The sequence below is a fragment of the Acanthochromis polyacanthus genome, chromosome 7 (assembly GCF_021347895.1).
Source record: "Acanthochromis polyacanthus isolate Apoly-LR-REF ecotype Palm Island chromosome 7, KAUST_Apoly_ChrSc, whole genome shotgun sequence".
NCBI classification, from domain to species: domain Eukaryota; kingdom Metazoa; phylum Chordata; class Actinopteri; family Pomacentridae; genus Acanthochromis; species Acanthochromis polyacanthus.
The window spans coordinates 26,944,888-26,966,288 of record NC_067119.1 but is presented as its reverse complement, the minus strand read 5'-3'; the positions used below and the strand labels follow the sequence as shown (position 1 = coordinate 26,966,288).

Sequence of the window (21,401 nt, the reverse complement as noted above, 5' to 3'; positions counted from 1 at the left end):
TTGGAGAAGCAACTCCCTCCCAACCTGGAGGGAGCAGTCCACTGTTTTCCGGCAGAGAACCAAGGCCTTGGACCTTAAGCTCATCAGGAAAACATTTACTGAGGTAACAAATCAAGTGAGAAGTAGGCTCATCAACTCACAGGCTACTATAGAATCTGACTTCTTTAAGCAGACAAAGAAGTCGCCCCCTACTGGCATGATGGTTTAAGTTACCTCCACATTGACTTTCTTTAAGAGTCCTTGCCCATCGTTTATATACAATCTGTGGGTGTGTGCGTACCATCGCGTCCAGTAGCTGGATGCATCGTTGCAGTTTAGGTCTTGTCTCACAGTAAAGACGGAAGAGAAGCCGTCCGATAGGCTGTTTCTCACAGATGCTGACATAGTCCCTGTCTGCAGAAAAAAAAAGATAGATTTTAACACACAGCCTTTGGAACACTCGTAGACAAACACATCCTCTTCACATTGGGAACACAAACACGTACCGATACTGCTTCCAGGTTCAGTACACTGGCTTATATGGGGAAAGCGAAGGATCTCCTTCCATTTTTTGCTCCTTCCTTTCCGCTTTCCTCCTCCACCTGTGGTGACAGACAAACAGGAGGCGAACATGTTATAATGAAAGAACTTCATAAAGTTGTCAAAGTGCATTTTCATCAGTGAGGAGCAAATGAAGGACTAATGGCTGAGAGAAGTAGGAGAAAGAAGGGGGTTGTGTGTGTGGGCTCTCCCCTGAATGAAATCATAGTCTCAGCGTGTATATATAATTCATAGATTACGTCTCACTTCCTCCGTAAATCTCTCCTCTCTCTACTGACTTTCTTCCTCACTCAGTAGCTTTTCTGAAAGTGGAACAGTGTGTGTTTAAAGTGTGTGTGAGTGTGATTTGTGTGTTTGTGTCCACAAAGACAGAAACTCTATTCTGACCGGCTCAGTTCCCATCAGAACCCGGGACATTGCCAGACTGGATTCCACCGCACTGAATAATCATGCATCAGCTTCCTGCGACAGAACACCATTGCGAACAAAAATCCTCAGATTTTTAAGAGAAATGTTTTTCTCAGTTCTTCATTAATCCCATTTATCTTTGCTTTTTAGATTTGACAGCTTCCAAATCTATACCATGTTCAAATCACTTTTACCTTTTCCTCTCATAGTGTGCACGGGAAGGGAATAAACACAACTTTAAGCTCTTTTTTCACGGTTTTCCATGCGTTACAGCTTGTTCTGCCCTACGCCATGTTCGAATCGGTTTTAGTTTTTTCGTAACATGTTAACACTGCTGTAATGAACTGACAGGGATTTCCTTTAACCGCTCTGTGCAGTGGAAACTTGCTGCGAGTGGCTCGCCCAATGAGAGAGGCATTGAGAGCATGAGAGCAGGAGAAACAATGACAAGCAGACATCTTTAAGTAATAACCCAGGAATGTGAGAGGCACTACGTCATGCTGTAGCCTCTGACTGAAAGCTTTAGCAGTTTTCCCATCAATCCTGTTGCATTGCTGCCTCAATGTTTGTTTCTCTATCTGTTCATCTCAACTACACGGTGTAGGGTATGTAATTGTATATACACGCTCACTTAGACTTTAATCCAAGACATTTCAATTACACACAACAATACGAATGTTTTGGTGTGACGTTAGACAGTTTACAGGCCGCTTTTATTGCTCAACATAATGTCATGTTACGGAGAAGCTGCTGCATAACAGTGATTACTCTGCCAAGGAACACGGTGGAGTTATGTGACCATCAGCGTATGCTTGTCTGTCTGTCTGTGAGCAACACGACTCAAAAACAGACTAATGATTTGGATGAAATTTTCAGGGAAGGTCAGAAATGACAAACGGATCAACTGATTAGATTTTGGCAGTGATGCGGCTTATGACCTGGATCTACGGATTTGTTAAAGAGTTCTGAATCACTGCTAGATAGCGGCACAGTGGCACTTTAACCATGACAACAAATGAACGCTACTTCGGCTGCCTGCTGACGATCACATGATTGCGATCCTACTACAAATCCACCGCTACGGAAATACAAATTGTCAATGTGGAACAAAAGGCAGCAACAACCAATCTGAAGGGGAACCAAAATGACAGCAACTACTATTAAAGACCCCATATTATGCACATGTTCTCAAGTTTATGTTTTGGGCTCCACATATTCCTTAACGTTCAAAAAACATATTATATTTCTCACCCTATGCTTCGCTGCAGCATCTCAACTCAGCCTGGAACCTAAAAACGCTTCATTTCAGCTCCTGTCTCTTTAGGGTGTCCTTCCTGAAAAGCCTGCTCTGCTCTGATTGGTCAGCTGGCCCAACAAAAGTGAGCCAATGTTGATTACATACATTTGCAGGCTTTTTTTATATCCAAGAAAAAAAACTAACACACTAAAGCAAAGGGTAAACCAAAAAGTTCAATATGGGCTCTTCAAATACAAGCATTAATGCAGTTAGATATTACATCTGTCACTCAAAGTGCACTTTTTTAAAAACAAAAAAACAACAAAAAACAGTGGTTATTTGATGTGACACAAGTAGAACTAAGTAGAAAAAATTTCTGTTTAAGAAGACAACACAATTTTTCAGCCTTTCCTTACAAGTTCGATTTACTGTGAGTATTACAGGGTTTTTAGCTGTTTATTTCCTAAGTATGGGACCCTAAGTCACCTATGCTCACATGCACAGAACAGTCCCTGTATCACCACAGACAAACACAAAGCATGAGTATATTAATAACTCAAGTTAAAATATCCTCCAAGAGAATCATTAACTTCCAGCACCTGCTCCTCATCAACATTACTGTAGACCACACAAGCTATAAACAGAAACACTTCCTTATTTAAGCGCCAGTTGTTCCGTGAAAACTGTTAATAAGTGAAGTTATGCTCCCCCAATAAAACGTCAGCACACTTCGCTGTGTGGTCCAGTATTTTAATCTGCTTTGATAAATACATAACGTCTGCCAAAAAGCACAACAGCACGCAGAGTGGAGAAGGTCATTCCCGATGGGAGAGGAGGGGGGCACCAAGCTAAAAATGAATGCACTACTGCTACTGTAGAGCGTTTGTGGATAAAAGCGTCCACCGAATGGCACAGATTTCCTGTGAAGGGTCAACGTCGTGTCGAATAATTGTACCGAACATCAGCGCTCCACCCAGGCATTCAACTTCCACACAATGCTGAGACAACTGCAAATAATGCAGTTCCTCCTTTTTCTCTCGGTGTCCTGTTTTCTTTTCTTCTCGCTGCTCTCTGGACCTGTTTATTTTTCATTTTCTTCTCCCTCCTCCTGCTTTTTGTAACTCATCTCTGCTTCCATCACCTCTTGCTCTTCTGCTGCTTCTTGTGAACTAGCCTGTGTTTTTATTTCTTTTAAGATTCTACTGAAGAATCTCTGTTATCATCCCCCCTACTGCTACCCGCCAGAGACTGACCTCATTTGCTGCTTCAGGCCCATCAACCTCTTTGTTTTAGGGCTGGGTGAGGTCAGAGGTTTACAGCTTTATAAGGCGTACAAATAGAACAACGCTACTGATCAATGCTGCACTTCCTTGTTGGCTTTTTGACCACTTAAATGAAGCGATGTGTATGATTTCTTGTCATGTTTGTCTAACCCGTTACCCATCTTTGGACCCCTAAAGTTTCTCTCATGACTCCTTCAATGGATTGTGACCGTTTGGTTAAGAAAAACAAAAAACAAAAACTGTAATACACTCTAAAAAGTAACTCAAACGACATATTAAAATAGATGCATGATAGGATAAAAAAAAAAAAAATCTAATTCGCTGATTTAGATAAGCTTTCAATGTTGCAAACATTATTTTGACAGCATAATAATGCTGGCAACTTAATTTTGTGTGATTTAAGCTCAAATTTCTGCACTACTTGATTTTAAATTAAGTTTAAGTTGAGGTAACTTGATGACATTGGCTTGATAACTTAATTTTTGTTCACTTTTGGCCCAAGATTTTAAGTCCCAATGTTAAATGCCTGGTTAATTTTAGACAAAATTCACAATTAAGAATAGTTGTGATGGTAGAGGAAAAGACAGTTTGTTGAACATGATTTCATTAGAAGTTTTTACACTTCAAAAATATTGACACACCGTTTTCCTAATGCTTTTGGTTGGTGTCAGTGACAACAGAGATCTATTTTGTGCAAAGACGAGAACAACCATATGTAAACACACCCAACCACTCCCAAAAACATGCAAATATTCTACATAAATTAACCACCCCTTTTTTTTTATTACACTCCCATCCATCTTAATGTAATAAGTAATTTCCTGCTTGGTCTCAGTTTCATGTGTGCGGCCTTAAAAAAAATACGCTCCTTAATCAGTTCAAAGGAGGTCAAACTCTGTGTTGCATTGTTGTATATCTGCCTGATGAAGGGGAAATATTCTGGCAGGATATGGCACACTGAGTCATGGAGGAAGTTTACAAAAGGATTAGATATACTAATATAAAAGGAGGTCGTAACATTTTAAAATCATGGCATTAACAGACAAGAAAAAACACCTCTTCTTCTTTTACATGTTTTATTCTATATACAGATCAGTAACTCTGAGTTCCTGTTTAACAAAACCGGGCCTGCTAAAAAGTACGAATATGCTTGTAAATTTCGTCCATAAACCATCTTGTCCTCTGTTTGTTTCTTTCTCTGTTAAACAGTTCTCACTCTCGCATGCTGTCACTTACACATGAGCTGAAATATGTAGTGCGCCGTGGAGTCGCTGCACACAGGAACTTGTCAGCTTAATTTGTTCCATGCGGGCAGTGTGGTCGCCGCCTTTTATTTATGTTTCTGCTTAGCAGCTCTGACATCATCAAGGCATGTCAAGTGAAGCAAAAATAAGGTCAGAGAGGGAACGACATCCGTCTGGCTCAACACCAGGGGGTTAGCGGCATCCCAAACATCTGTGTGTGTGTGTGTGTGTGTGTGTTTATGCGCACACACTGTTTCTACTGTGACCTCTCTCTAGTAATGTCCTCATGCTCAATTTAACCGACTCGGGCCGTCCTGCAGGCCCCATCCGTCCACACGTTCAAAAATGTCCCTGCGTAGCTGTGAGGTTATATTCATAAAGTGTTGACACACAAAACAATCCAAGCCATTAACCAGTTAGAAGCTCACACACACACAAAACTGCGGTCTCAAACACCTCCCATAACATTATCACTCCGAGCTCGACGTTAGACCTGCTGTGGGCAGCCAGCCGAAACCACATCCTGACAGTCACGCTTTGCATCCGACATATACAATATGTAATAACATCTACAACAGATTGTGATGTGAGAGCACGAGCGCTGGCAGAGAGGAGTGCTGTAAATATGTGCTGTGAATATGTGCTATTCTCTGCTACACCTACACAGTGCAAAAAGTGAGACAGGTTTTGGTAGATATCTGCGACTCTTCACACTCATCTCCTGCCTGCACCGACCATCCTTGTTCACAAACAACTGATTATCCCTTTCTGATTTTGCAGCTCTCACTTATTCTCACATCACCTCCTTTGTCTGATCTGTTAAATGTCGGCCTCACGGTTGAGTCATATTGTGGTGGTCAGTGAGGTACCAACACAGCGAGGCCAACCAGCACCAGACTGTGATACAAGTGCCTTTGTTCTCACAAAGTCTCCTTCTTCCTTCGCTCCCGCCGAGGCCAACTGTTCAGTGCTTAGGGCTTATTTGCATGAGAGCTGCAGGTTAAGGCCGGTGTTCTTGTGCATGCAAAACACAAGGGGTAAATACACAACAAGTAGAATATCAAGGACAATATAGAGGTTTGCATTGTCACTCAAAAACATCCTCTTCCTGCTTCCCAGGGCCCTGCAGAATGAGTCTTAGCAGCGTATGGTGCTGCTTTATCACGAGAAACATCTTGATGGTATCATACTAGACATCCATCTGCTGATAAGACAAAAAAGAAGCTGCACTTTTTTTCGGTTGCACAGCATGCCATGTGTGAATGTTGCACACTTGTTTTTAAGTATACAACATGAACAGGGATATAGCAGTAAATAAAGAAGGAAGAAACTACACTGTATATATTTCCAGTTTAGGAAACCTAAGTTTCTGACATCCTTGTGGATCTTCCTCAGACCTGGCCTCCATACTTAATTAAGCACCACAGAGCAAGCCTGATCCATAGAGGCCTCACTCTGCAACCCACAGGACCCAAAAGATCCACTACCTAAATCCTGGGACCACCCTAGACTCACTGGGACCCCGGTGGGTCTGACCTACACAATATTAGGCAAGCAATTTTAATACTGTGGCTGCAAATATTAGAAAAACTGACATGTGATATTTAGTTTTTCTGTGATATATAATATAATATGAAACAAGAAAAGCACTCAGTGAGAGCAGTACTCCGCCAAGGCTAATCAGTCACATGATTTCTGATGGGTAAGTCCTGATCATAGATATGGTCTGTGGTTCCAATGAGTTCACAAAGACCGATTTGTAGTAGGATCACAATCATGTGATCGTCAGCAGGCAGCTGACGTAGCATTCACTTGTTGTCACAGTTACAGTGATGTTGTGTTGCTATCATGCAATGATATGGAAATCTTTAAGAAATCGGTGGATCCAGACTATAAGCCGCATCACTACCAGAATCTACTGAGGTGGTCCTTGTGTCATTTCTGACCTTCCCTGAAAATTTGACCTACATCCGTTAATCTGTTTTTGAATAACGTTGCTAACAGACAAACAGACAGACAAACGTACGCCGACCATCACATAACCCCACCGCCTTGGCGAAGTAAAAATACTGCACACCTACCAGATTTACTGGAATCCCTCCATTTTGAAACAATAATTCTACAATGATTGGGATGATTTTGCAAAGAAGTGTATTTGCACGGAAAATAAAAACTATTTTAAAGAAATCTGAAAAAGTTTGTAACCTTTGTTAGAAGGTGTAACACCAGGTGTAGTTATTTTCTGCTTTGGATGGGATTCGGATCTGTCTTTGCAGTCATCTTACAGAGTTTAGTGCTCCTGATTTCACTAGTCAAACAAATGAGTTGTGCTGCCCCGTGTAATGGCAAAAAATGCAAGACAAAGTCACAGTTTTTGATTGCCATCCTGACTGTAGTCAAGTATTTCCACGCAACTGACAGGATTTCTTTTTGCAACTTAATCTTCCAAAAGTATAAAAAAATTGTGTCTGAAGTATGTTGCATGTTCACTAAAAAAAAGTGAAGCCAATCCAGCCAGAACCACTTTATTTAAACCTGTATAAGGTTTGTTATTTGCAGAAACATCACTGAAATATTAAGGGATTATTTACAATGGAATTATGTTCCACTCTTATCTCTAGATGTAAAAAAAAGTGGTTACTGCAGAGCTCTTCACTCTGCACCAAGTGTGTGTGTGTGGTCTGTATGCCAAAGGAAGTCAGGGGAAACATTGCCCAGACCTGAGCAGAAGGAGAGGACTATCGCAGGAAGACACTCTTTGTTGGTCTGTTCCACCATGATGTCATGCCGGTCCCTCTGTCCAGCCACCTTATTACCATCCACAACGAGCCTCGTCGTCCACGTATTCCTCATTATCGCAGTAATAACAACGGGATGATCCGGCTCTAACATCTGTGAACACGCTCAAAGCAAACATCTGTGACGTACGCCTCTTACCTTTAAACACTCGACTATTCTTTTGACTGCTGTGTGTGTGTGTGTGTGTGTGTGTGTGGGGGGTGTCACATGTTAAAACACTTAATGGGGGGGTCATAAACTAAAAAAAAAAAAAAAAAAATCAGTCATAGACAATAAAAGAGAGTGATCTTATCAGCAGTATTGACACTAGCATACAGCTGCGTCCCACCAGCTCAGTGAGCTGAGTGGAAAACAACAAACTTGACCTTACCAAATGGCGCCATTTAGCACGAGAGGCCAACATGTGTTTCAGATTGATTTAGACGTGAATTCACCGCGTTGCATGTTGCCCACAGCTCCATTTGCACAAAGAGAAAAGACACAACTGTGCCTATTTTCCTGTCTTTATGCCCTTGTAAACATTGCTGCTATAAATAGGGGCCAGCCCAAGGGCAGCAGCAAAGCGTTAATACAAACTGAGGTGGTCAAACCGGTCCGTGACCTCAGAGCTGGCGAGCTGTGACAGTTGTCGCTAGAGTGGCTGCGTCTGTGCCTTCAGAAGTGAACTACCCATGTGCAGGAAGACACTCTGTGTGAAAACTTGCATGCAAGGGCAAAAATCTCACAAAAGCGGCAGAAGGCAGGGTACATTTCCTGTCTGGGAACAGTCAGGTGCCACAAGTTTCCTGTTCTATAAATATATAAAATATGGAATGTGTGTGTGTGTGGGGGGCGCAACGTTAAGCAGACTGAAATTATATAATCCACCGGGCCAATCAAAGGACCACACACAGCGCAGGGCACGTTGGGTAATACACTCTGTTTGCTCATCCATAAAGATCCAGGAGGACAGAGCATAGTCCACATGAAGCCAGATGTAATGACGCTCTTATGCTCCGATGAGGTGTTATGGTGTTTGTTCACCTTCATAAATGTTTTGATAGGGCGAACATCACGGCAATGTAATCCTACATCTCCACGAAAGGATGATTTTTACTTTATCCGTTGTAAAACTCTGCAGTTACATCACAAAGTGAGCAAACACCGAGGAAAGCTCTCACTATGAAAACAAGGGGGCCGACTTATCAAAATGATGGAACGCATGGTACACTGCATGTGGATAGCAATGATTGGGAGTGTGCTCGCTCACACACACACGAAAAAAAAAAACTCCCGGAAATAAGGTTAAAGTGATTACATTGCCCTTCTCAAGCCATCTCTATCCTCCCTTTTTGTTCTCAGTTTCCTTTTCCACACACACACAGACACACACTTCATGTGGACGTTTGTTCCTCGTCCTGCTCCTCTGTTGACATTCCATGTTCTTTTGTCCCTACTATGGCAACATCCCTCGAAAGAAAAGAGGGAGAAAAAAAGTTCTAGACAGTGTGTCGTGTTGCGGCCTTAACTGCTTTGAGAAAGCTGCTGGTTAAGCTTTCACCCCATTTATCTGCTTTTCTGGAGCAGCTTGGGCTCACTCCGCAGCAATTTTGTTTGTCTTTTCTCACTATTGTTGCAGCAAGCCTAGTGCTGTTTGAGATTTATTGTTTTTTTAGAATATCATATGGCATAAACTGGTCCATTTTTCTCTCAGAATACACTCTGAAAAGTCCCCAGGCCACAGGTTCCCATAAATAATCTATAGTGGGCCACATGGGACTACAGTCGCATACATGTGACTATTTCCTTCTCTTAAGAACATAAAAGATCCATTAGTGGGTATTTAAATTGAACTGTCTTAACATTAAAGACATTTAATTGCAATGACAGACCTTGTAGTGTGTATTTCCAGGGGACGGATACAACATGAATAAGTGCCCAGTTATCTCCTCATACAGCAGAAGACATTAGAGAGGAAAGTTCAAAAAGTTACAGTATTGATTAATGCGCATCAAATATTCATTGGGTCTTCCATTAAGGAGATATGGCAGCAGTGAAGAGCGCAGGAAGCACATGGAGACACAATGAAATGCTGCATAAGTAATCACCTGTACGTCTGACGATAGGAAAAAAGGTATTAGCAGTTTCGCTTCTCGGTGCATTCCTGGAGTACTTGAGTGACAAGCAGTTAAAATTCACATCTCTTTCTGCATCCACTTTCCCTGAGCCCGCCTTGTCTACTTCTACTTCAGATAATTATCTCCTATATTTCCCAGAATTCCACTCGACAGCCCCCGGAGAACAGGCGTGAACTTGTTGCATCCAGCTGAGTTACGTATACTGTATGTGTGGGTAGAGGCAGCAATAACAATAGAGATAGTAGGAGCCAGAGAGCTGAATTTTTCCACTCAAGAAAAAATGAGTCACACTCCTACTCAAAACACAGCGAGCCTTGTGGCGCGTTGTCGATGGAGAAACGGGCATCTGCTTCGTCTTTGCTTTATATCTCCATTTAATACTGCAGGTAGAAGGACGGGAAGCCAGGAAAAATAATTCACTTCAAAAAATTAACAATTTGAACTGAAATAGAGCTCAAAATATCTGTGTCGAATAGTAATTACTTTGTAAAAATGACCTGCATGTACAAAAATGAACTCCATCTGAAAATATATGATATTGTATGAGATAGTTAACATCCAGCATTGCTCATAGTGAAACTTTGCATATGAGGGCTTCTGGATGGTAGACCGCAAAACAAAATGCACAAATAAAAACACTTTCTCTTGAATTTTTTATACAAAAAAAACTGTGCTTGTAATATATTTATACAGCTCGCATATAAATGTCCCAAATGTGCCTCGACACGGTGAAGAGTCTGCCGCCATGCAAGCAGCTCTGTCAGGCTGCACTTGCTAACAGCCTCACAACTGTGGTTATGTGTGGGCATTTAGCATCACTCTGAAGCCTATTAGTTTGCATAAATTTGTTATTTTCAGAAAAAAAATTTAGGACCAGAAAAGTGAAATGACATCTTAAAAATCTGAAACCAGTGCGACAGAGTTATATCGATCCATAAATCTCTCCTTAACTGTTCCATAAGAGAGCAAATCAGGCAAGCAGGGTTCATCCTACGCCAACCATGAATGTTTGTACCAGATTTTAATCAATCCACTATAACAGAATGAACAAAAACACTATTTTTCACTCACTAACAGTAATCTTGCCTGCCAATACACACTGTATCTCAGCCTAATGGGGCTAAGTGCTCCTGAAACACAACTCTTGTTTTAAAACTCAACCACTGAGAGAACTGATAAATATGAAATATGTAAGAGCGGTTTACGAGCAGCCTCGCAGCTATTTGCAATAGACTTTCTGGGTGTTATTTTCTCGTCTCTTGATTCTTTCCTCTCAGACAAGCCCAGTGAGGAAACGACAGGCTGGTTTCCCTCTAGTGTATTTTACTCTCCCCTCCATTAGGGTTCTCAGCCCAATAAAAGTTGACAGCATTATTCTGTGGCTCCATCCTTTCAGAAGGGGTCCTGAGGGAGGAGCACTCCAGGCAAGTGTTTGTGTTTGCGTGGAAGCAGGAGAGAAAGTTTGTGTGCGACAACGGAGACAAAGAGTCCACTGTATGTTATTCATACTCACATTACCATTAGCTGGCAGGTAGAGGATAAGACAGGGTAACAAACAGGCTAATTTCACTAGAAATCTGTTAGCGGTAGCGATGGCAGCTCCTTCGGCTTGCTTGGACTTGCACACATGATGAAGCAACAACTCCCACCTCACCCCCCACCACCACAGCAGGAGCTCAGAGATACTGTGCATGTTCTGAGCACACACACACACACAAATCACTTGTACAGACAAACACCTCGTGCCTGTTGGGCTATCTCCTGCATACCTCCTTAGAGTGACTAATCTGTTGGCTTGTAATGTTTGCGCTAATCAAAATATCCCCTTTAAAGTGCAACGGGGCAGGGCAACATGATAGGATTGGCTTCAAACACAACAGAATCCAATCAGAGCTGCAGCTGCAATCCGGATATGGGACTCAGATAAACCTTTTGCACTTTGGGGGATCCTAAATTACTGGATAGGACTAAGACCTGACTCATAGCCCTTTTCAAAATAATCATCATCAGCCAGAGTTTTGCCGATTAAACACAGATATATTCTTAATTTCCCATAAAACAGTAAAAGTTGTTCAGTGTTGGAGTAGCGCAGACATGGAGCTCTAACTCCATTCAATCCTGAGTCCTCATTAGTTGGGTTTCCATTACAGTTTTTCGCAAAATAAAAGCGATATTTCTAAAATTTCGACAAAGTATATTTGCGCTTTGAACGTGTTTCCATTGAAGGTTGTTCTAGGCAGAAGCATCGTAACTCTCGTAAAATATCATCCCGCGAGATTTCACTTTCTCCCTCATTTCCGCTTCTATCTCCTTATAACACTGCATTCCTCTGCTGTTTGCTGTCTAGTATGGCAGTGATGTTTTTCTCAAGAATAATGGCAAGAAAAGTCTCGCTCTCCTCTTCTGTCCACACGTACCGCGCCATGTTTACTCAGAGACAACTGGTCATGTGACCAGGTACGTCACGTCCGGTGACATATAATTGCGGGAAAAGTGTTTCCATTGCGCTTTTGCGATATTTTTCAATATCAAAACGTCTGAAAAACCACCTCATGAGAGCATAAAAACTTTTTAGCGATATTTTAGTCCTTTTCGAAATTCAGGTGTTTCCATTACCAGTTTTTTATTGCACCATTTATATTTTGCGCATATCTAAGGGTAATGGAAAGGTTGTTGCTAGAGGTACAGACTCGTACCCGTAGCCTGTGGACTACGGATATGGCACTTTCCATTTGCCAATCAGATACGCGAGATCTGGTCACGTGACTCCCGGTAGACGCTAGCGGTATGGACCCGTAGCATTGGTACTACAGGTACGGACCCTAAACCTGACCCTAACACTAACCCTAACCTTAACCTTTGCTTACCTTTCAACAGTTTGCAGTGGTTAGCAGCTTCTTGACTCGCGTACGGGTCCGTATCTGTCTGGCAAATGGAAAGTGCCGTATCCGTCCGTATCTGTAGACAATACCTAATGGAAATGCAGCTATTGTGCAGTAGTGTAGAGTCGTGAGCTACAGCCAGAAAACATTACAGGAGTGAGCTACAGCCAGAAAACATTACAGGAGAGGGCTTAGCCGACAGGCAAGTCTATAACGACGCTGTGAAACTAACAATGACTCAATATGTCTTCCGTTTCAGTTTAACTCTCTTTGCCATGTCTCATGACAAGTGCTTCATTGTGTCGGTCCTGCTTTTCATTTACGTTGCTAAAGTTATGTCAACCTAGCTTAAGTTACTTCCTGCCTGTTTCTGGTAGCAATAACATCTGTAGTTACAGCGCCTTCCTTAATTATTGGCACCCCTGGTTAAGATGTGTTCTTTAGCTTCTAATAAATTCATTTTTTTTCTCTAAATAATATAGGACTACAATGAAAAAAATAGGAAAATCCAACCTTTAATTCAAGTGTATTTATTCAGTCAAATCATGTGTGCCACAATTATTAGCACGACTGATGTTAATACTTTGTACAACCCCCTTTTGCCAACAAAACAGCACCTAATCTTCTCCTACAACACATTTTTCAACAATTTTCAGTTTGAGATTATGCTTCTGCAATAAAAATTAAATTTATTTTAAGGCTTTCAACACATCTTAACCAGGGGTGCCAATAATTATGGAGGGCGCTGTATGCATACCTAGCATAGCGTTAGCCGTCAGCGTAACAGCCAGTAAGTAACCGCAGAAATAACCTGAGTGTACAAAATGTTTGAGAGGACACAACGAGCGTTCATCACTCCGTCAGCTGCTGAGGAGTGATGTGAAAGCAGAAGGGAGGGGGTTTATTCAGTTCAAATGATGAATATTACTGTTTGTCTTCAGCAAACGCCATGATGTCGCTCTTAGTTTTAATTTGTCAGAAAATACTAGAACGTGACCCGGGCTGGAACAGCAACTCACTGTGTGTTGTTATGGAGGAACATTAGTGTGGGACTATTTGTGACCATTATATATTTAAAATGCAACTCTGTCAAAGATGACATTCTTGAAAGTTGTAGAGTAGAAAAATAAAGGAGCCTTTCAAAAAGAATGTTATCTTAGTGTTTTTGTTGCTTTCTTCTCACAATTACCTGTTTACACCTTTTTCTACCTGTACAATAACCTGTCTCTAATTTGCAGCAACAAGAACTACAAGTCAAGATGTATTTCATAACTCATTTATAGGTTGATTCTTTTAAAGTTATATAATTTCCCAGAGCTTTAATGCTTTGTTGCATGTTTTTGCGCTTGAAAATTAGACTTTGTTGCAAAGTTAAACAAATACTAAAGGACAAAGTGTTTTAAAACAGTAAAATGTTCTCCCTGGAACTCATACCTTTGTTGTAGTAAGCGTGAAGGAATGAAAAGAAGAAGTTATTTTATTCATTATATATTTTTTAAATTAAGTGGCCGATTAATTGGTTATTGGAATTTTTATCTGCCAAATATCGGAATCAGCATCGGCCTCAAAAAATCCATATCAGTCGGGCCCTAGTTAGGATCACATTTGCATACTAGACAAGCAAAGTTTTTCCCATTTGTGGTTCTGCACATAGATGAGGCCTACTTGTAACAATAGCCATATACTACTGGCCTATTGCTGGACAAAAGTTGATTTTGACAATCTGTAATACAACCAATGAATACGGGTGAAAATCTCAGCGTAACTCACCATACCATACTATCCAAGCATCACAATAGTCATTCTCGATACACTACAAAACAATCATCAATGATTCATCATATCTGTGAAAGAGAAAAAAGAAAGCCTGAAAAGGGGAAAAAGCAGAAATTGGGCTTTTATTCACTGCCTTATGGTGCCAATCTGCATTTATTATCATTATTACTCAGTTTTATTAACAAGCAGTTCAGTTAATCAGCTCTTGGATTTACTTTCCCCACTGTTTCTCATATTTCCTGGTGAGTTTTTTTTTTCTTCACCACATTTTAGTTACCTTAACCCCTAAACCCATGACTAGTCATGAAGCTGTAACTTCTGCATGTTCTATTTAAAATGTCGGGGTTTTTTGCCATTCATGCACTGATAATGTATCACAAAACTAAGTAATACTGATGTCTCCCCTCCTACCAATTACCCTCTGTTTGAAAGATGAAATTATATGAAGGCTGCAATTAATCATCAAATTCACTGTCCGACAATCTACTGATTATCCGGTTTATCATTTAGTCAAGGAGCAAGGAACACACATCCCTCTTATTCTTGATTTGTTTGGCCCACAGTCCAAAATCCACTATAACACAGAGAAATGAACTAAATTTAAGAACTGGAGAAGCTGTAAGCAACTCATTTTGAGACATTTTTGCTTTTAAAAAAACACTCAAAGGATTAAACAATTATCTAAACACTTGAAAATGCAATCAAATAATCAGTGAATTCACTAAATCATACGGCAGTTCTCATTTACGTTTCAACAAACTGTTTCTACTGTATTAAGCACTTCCCTGAACTGAATTTGTAGCGATTTTACTAGATCTTTTTTCACTTATGTAACTACAACATCCAAAAAACACGGCGGCCCGAATGAGAAAGCCCACAGGCAGCAGAGTGGAATTTATGTCTAGTCGCCCAAACTAAATACCCCGGCTCTGTTACCGCAATTCAAGAAAGGCATCTGGATGCAGCAATGCAGTTTTTCCCCCTTACTCTCATTCACTTGGACAGCCGATGACGTTCGCTTTGCCTGGCTTGGAATCTACGAGTGCTGCCAGCAAGAGTTGTGAATGGGGAGGCAGGCGGGCAGATGGAGGCACACACACACACCCACACACACACACCCACACACACACACACACACACACACTCAGGGTCTACTGCACTGATGTTGCTCACGTCACAGTGGCTAAGTTCAGGTTACATTTAAACGAAGGAATTCACCCCCACACCCCTCATCTGCTAACACACGCATAAATCCTACAGCACACCCTGGTATTAAACCTGCACACTCACTCTGACTGTATGTCAGCTATAACATTATAAAAGCCACAGCTGATCTCACATCTCGCTGAAACAAAGAGCCGAGCCAGGCCCGAGGACCTTTTTTCATCTGCTGTGACCCCCGATTTCCTCGGCTGACAAATCTCACACAGACACCCGGGCCTTTAAGATCAGCAAATCAGCGTTTCCCGCTGCCTGCTGCGACATGGCGAACAGCACCGTGGCTGTCAGATGATCCTCCGAGGAGCACGCTGCAGATCGGGGTGTTCCGTTTCACCGCATACGCATCATCCATAAAGTATCTTCCGCAGAGACCGGAGAGCAGCTCCACAGGAAGATGGAGCTCGGATGGCAGCAGCCCACTCAGTTTGTTATGTAACAATCAATTTGATTAAATAGCTTATGGGCTGCATCTAACTGATAGCGTACAATACCATTCTGCTTTATGTAAGACAGCAGTCACTTAACGAGATGGTTCAGTATGGCCAGAGACGCTTTTTTTGTCTGTTGGAAAACATAATGAATTATGTTTTCCACTCTGTGATTAACACACAGCAGCGCACTGATCGAAAATCCTCTTTGATCCAAAAGTTATCACTAAGTTCCAGTTCTCATTTTAATCTCAGAATAACCTCTCAGTTCTCATAACCAATGATGAGCATTCACCGCTTCTTGGCAGTGAAGCTCAGAGCAGCGCTGTCATCGCTGACACAGAGGAGCCACAGATCAACACGAGGTCGACACTGGGTCTGCTTTGCCGCTCTTGGCTGGGGAGGGGGGGGATATCAATAGCTTTTTATTTCTTTGCTGCCACTCGCACTGTTTTACTGATTCGAGAGGTGTGAGGATGCTGGCATAAACACACCAAAGACTTCAGTGTAAACTGGGCCTTCCTGTTGTGCGTCGCTGGGAGCGTTTGGACAGAGGATGCTTGCCTCTTGGTTCGGCTCTGGCTTTGGACGCACTTGCATAAACAAACAGGAATAAACACTCTTTATTTGCTCCATTCACATTCTCTCACTGTTGCTAGCAAGCAGACTAAAATGAGCCTGTGTGTGCAGTATGCTGGACTCAACGCATGCAGACATACATACAAGTGAGAAGCAGAGGAGTTACCACCAGCACACCGGGATCTGCACAGCCTTTGGCACCGATCCCTGTAATACAAACCCTCTAATGATTCAGACCGTTAAAGGATACAACCAATAATGCTCTCGCAACAACCTGTGACATGTCCCAGTGTGCGCGCGGCAACAAATCTTAACACAACTGTTGAGTCAGTCTCACACGGCCACATTTACAGGGGCATTGATCAAGCTGCTGAGAAAGTCGTGCTCGGCTATTAACTCAAAGGACCATCTCATGCAGGGATTCTAAGAGGACCTTTTTTCTCTCCCACACACAGCCAGGGCAGGGACTGGATGAGCACCAATGTAGCAGCTGTGACAAGCAAGATCTGTCATGGGTCATTAACTGCTCTTATTAATTCATGAAGCTTGATTCACCCGGCCCAGTCGTGCTCTGCTACCATAAAACAAATGTCCAGTCTGACCCACAGGCGTTCTTCACAAGCGTTTTGACAGCATGTCAGCTTCTCTCTCTATCTTATTACTCCATTAATGTGCTTGGAACGTTCTCTGCCATCTCTGCAGACTATCCCTGTGTTGTTTTTTTTAAGTATGCCTTTATGGTAACATCCATGGAAGAAGCTGACAGAGGATCAAAGTCTGCTCCTATGACTCCACAGAGACTGTTAGCACATGAAACCACATGCTGCTTGGAACCAAACTTGTGTATTCAGTTGTGAGAGTAAACGCATGTTTGACAGACCGCAATATTGAGTCACTTCAAATTCAGAGGCCTGTTAGTAAAAGATGATGCGATTTATTTGAAAATGACACAAGTTTGTAGCGCAGAGTTCCAAGGAAGCAGGATGTTTTCGTCACACTACTTTTTATACCACTAGTTCGTTAAAAAAAAAAAAAAAAAAAATCAGGCTTCTGCAGAGGCTTGATGATGAGCTGATCATTTGAATCCGGTGTGTTGGAGCAGGGAAGCATCTAAACCATGCAGGACATGGGGTCCTGAGGAACAGGGTTGAGAACATAGACTGTATATATAGTGGACGTAGCATCTGGCTCCAGAATTGAAGCCAACCCGGAAGTGTCAAAAACTTGCAATATCACGCCGTCCGCTAGGGTTGGCTCCAAAAAGCTTTTTCTCCATAGACCCCAATTCATTTTTGGAAAAAATTTAATTTGATAGACTGATTTTCTACAGCTCAGGATTTTTTTCCCATTAGTTTTCATGGTCAAAATGAGAGATCAGATGGCCAATCTTAAACTAAATCAATACTGAATTTTAAATAAATCGTTAAAGTTGGCTTAGCCAGGGGGCGTGGCTATACTTGATAGACAGCAACAGAAGCCTCTGTGGTAAAATGTGGGCGGGATAAGAGAGTCCTCAGCCAATCCTGCCCCTAGTTGCTCTCCAGTCCAGTCTGTTTGATGACGCTTTTTACGTCGCTGGCTCCAAAAAATCCAAAACGGCGACCAGGAAGTAGCAAAATCCGGGCTTCATTTTCTCGGTGTTGAAACCAACGGGTGACGTCACGGTTAGTTTACGCCTGGTTGAGAACCACTGCCATATGGGACCCTTTAATGACAACTTCATCTCACTCTTACATATTCTCAGAATGTGTTTTTCGCGTTTCAGCTCAAAACAGTGCACAGATTCCTCACTGTACCTAAATAGTACTGGTTTAAGCTCTGATTTAAATGGGCTGTTTCAATGTCTGTAGCTTTAAATTCAACTAAATGGACTCACCAGGGACATACTTTAAAGAAACAAGGGGATGCTTTTTCTCGTATTTTGTGGGCCTTTAGACACACTGAGGAAAAACAAATACTTTTTGCATCATATGGGCCCTTTAAGGAAGCTCCAGTGGGGCCAGGCTACATTGAGGAAAATGTGTTCCTTACTCAGCTAAGTTAAAAAATGAATTTTTTGTCATTTGTCTTGCTGTTTACAGTTATACAGCAACAATATTCCCTTATATGGTGTACGCTACACTTAAACATGAGCATCAAACTGCTTCAAAGCGAAACATAAGTGGCTGCACACCCCCCAGTGAAAGATTCCCCATCCATGAGAAACAATCATGGAGTCCCACTTTACCTTCAAGCCTTCCTCCTGCCCTCAGCTCGAACCCTGTCCTCCTCAAAAGCGGCCTTTAGTGGCACCACCAGCCCCCCATATTTCAGACTGTATTGTCATCCTGCATGTGGCCTTCTCAGACATTTGACTGTTTCCACACTGATAACCGGAGTGTGCGTCTTTTGCAGGCCTCCTCACACAGATTTCAACACCGGTCACGTCATCGGATCACCGTTGAAATGCCAGCAGCCAGCCTACACTGTGCACAGAGGAGTTATATTCCCTGCCTCGGTGTGTGCTTCAGCATGCATAATGTTGCGAAAGAGCGGCTTTCATTTGCACAGACAGCGAAAGCGGATGTGGGAGGCAACCCCCCCCCCCCCCCCCTCTCTCATTTTTTAACATATGTGGGGAAACGCAAACAATCTGTCAAAATCAGTGAAGATAAAAACAATTCAGGAGGCTGATTGTTAGTTTAATGATCCTAACATGAGCAGCTGCCTGGATGCAGCCTCTCATATGTTGCATAAGACTCTTGTTTCTGTTGCATCTGGAGGGTTTACCTGCTGTAATGAGGCGCACAGTCCGCAGGCTGCCGTCATCATTATTCCCACCTTTTCTGCATACTGAGCGCAAAGAAAAAGTGACACAGCCGGGGCCTGGTTAGTGTTTGCTCCCTTATATGTGTGTGTCAACTTACCCTCTCTGGCTTTTAGCAGTACAGTGTTGGCTACTATGTTCTCCAGCTCCATCAAAGAAATCCTAAATGCAGGGTTTTTTTCGGTACACAAGCGTCTGCGGCGAAAAAAATCAGTCGGCGTGCGCGGCGTGTTTCGGTTGTCTTCACTCCTCGTCGGTATCCGAGCAAATCTCTCTCATATCAAAGTCGTAAAGGATAAAGCAGGATGCCATAGATTTGCTTGCAGTGTAAGCTGGGCATGGTTCTTGTTGTGGGCTGGAAGTGCGGCGCTGCATTTCTACTCCAATCCCCCCAAAACCATTCCATGCGTAATGTGGGCGCGAAGTGTCTCTCCGATGCAGGGGGGGCAAAACGAGCGGATCTGGAGGCTCCGACGTCTGAGAACCGGGCTTCTTTCAGCGGGATCCTCCAACAACGGTACACCAGGATACCAGCCGCTTTACCTTACAACAGCAGGGGTTGGCTGAGTGCACCAGAGAGGACATCGGCGCGGCCCCCCTCCCCGGTTGGTGCGTAATCAGAATAGGCCGGGCCTCTCCGCCGGAGCTACGTCAAGCCACCGAATCAAAGCCCTCCGCAAGTTGAGCCAAGTTGCCAGCAAAATAAAAGCACACTGCTCGTACAATATTCGCGATAGTGCCGCATGGTTTACTGCAGCAATGAATGCTTGATCAGAGATATCAGCACATTGTAAAATAGTCGAACAACCTGATCTACCTCGCTTTTTTATACGCTTTTTTCCTGTGTGTAGCCTTTTTGCAGTGCTCTTGCATATTCATATTTGTTACCCCAGTATACATGTGTGCATCTAAATGAATGTTATTGTAAATATATTAATTAATCCTGGTAGGAAGTAGAGAAACAAACAACTAAGAATTTCGTTGCATTGATAACTTCATATTGCTGCAAATGACCATAAAGCCTTTTATGCTTTACATTTACTTTACCTGTGTCTTTCTACATAAGTAAAGGCGTGCTGCAGTGACACGAAAAAAAATGGTAAAATTAGCTCCTCTAATACTTTAAAGATAAATACGAAGGAGGAAAGAGGTAAAGTCGCCCTCTGGCGGTCAGATTTCTTTATGTTGAACTACACAGCAGAACTTGTCCTGTGAATATTGATATATTCAATTAAGCAGCAAAGCCTCTTCAGGTATTTACAGGTCTTTATCACAGAAGACATGTTGACATGTCACAATAGGACAGTTATGGGTGTAAATAACCAAATTGATAGGAGGTAGAAAGCCATTTAGAAAGGACATCTGTTATGCTACCTGTGTTTTTCAAAGTCAGAAAAGGTTCACCCTGACCATCTCTGTGCAGATTTGGATAGTGAGTTTTGCTTGTAGACCTGTAAATACTTAAAAAAAATAAAGCCTTTGATTTTCATTGTATAACAATGTAATCATTTTAGAAATGTTACAAAGTGGAGGTATGAATTAAAATCGGTCGGGGTTGACTGAAAGAGTGCGGGGCTGTCACAATGTGAGACTTTTACTACACAAATGTCCTGCTCAAAAGAATTCACAAAAATGTTACTCTCTTGATATCGATTGAAAATGTGAAATACGATAATAATATTAATGCCATCACTCAGGCTCGTTTTTAACTTCTTTTTTGTGTGTTTTGTCTCATTCCTGGCAAATAAATTATACTCCAAAATCATGCTCTGGCCTACTTAGGATGGCTTTTCTTTGTAACAAACTATTTGCCAGATGAAAAATGAATCATAATAAATGTAATTTTTCAAGTCAGACACTGTGCATGAGTCTTTTCAATTACCTAATATCTCTACCAGGAACTGGTATCATAAAGTAGATGTGTTAAGAATTTCTTTGTCGTAAATGAATTACACTCAAAATAAGGAAAAGCAGAGATATCTGTAACCAATGGGTTTTAGCTGCTGTTCTACGTAATCGTCCACCAGATAGTTATCAGCACTGGATAATTTATATTACCTGGCTATTAGCTACTTTAATAT

General features: G+C 42.0%; 1 protein-coding gene across 1 annotated transcript in view; it reads right to left on the bottom strand.

Annotated features, from left to right (window-relative positions):
• Window positions 1-19,949, bottom strand: part of grk5l (G protein-coupled receptor kinase 5 like) — a 31,742-nt gene extending 11,793 nt beyond the window's left edge. The window contains exons 1-3 of the mRNA XM_022202647.2: window positions 19,421-19,949; window positions 486-581; window positions 281-393 (exon numbers count right to left, since the gene is read on the bottom strand). Of these exons, the coding sequence (XP_022058339.1) occupies window positions 281-393; window positions 486-581; window positions 19,421-19,472 (261 nt within the window). The 5' untranslated portion in view covers window positions 19,473-19,949. The remainder of the gene's footprint in view (window positions 1-280; window positions 394-485; window positions 582-19,420) is intronic.
• Window positions 19,950-21,401: the final 1,452 nt, after the last annotated feature.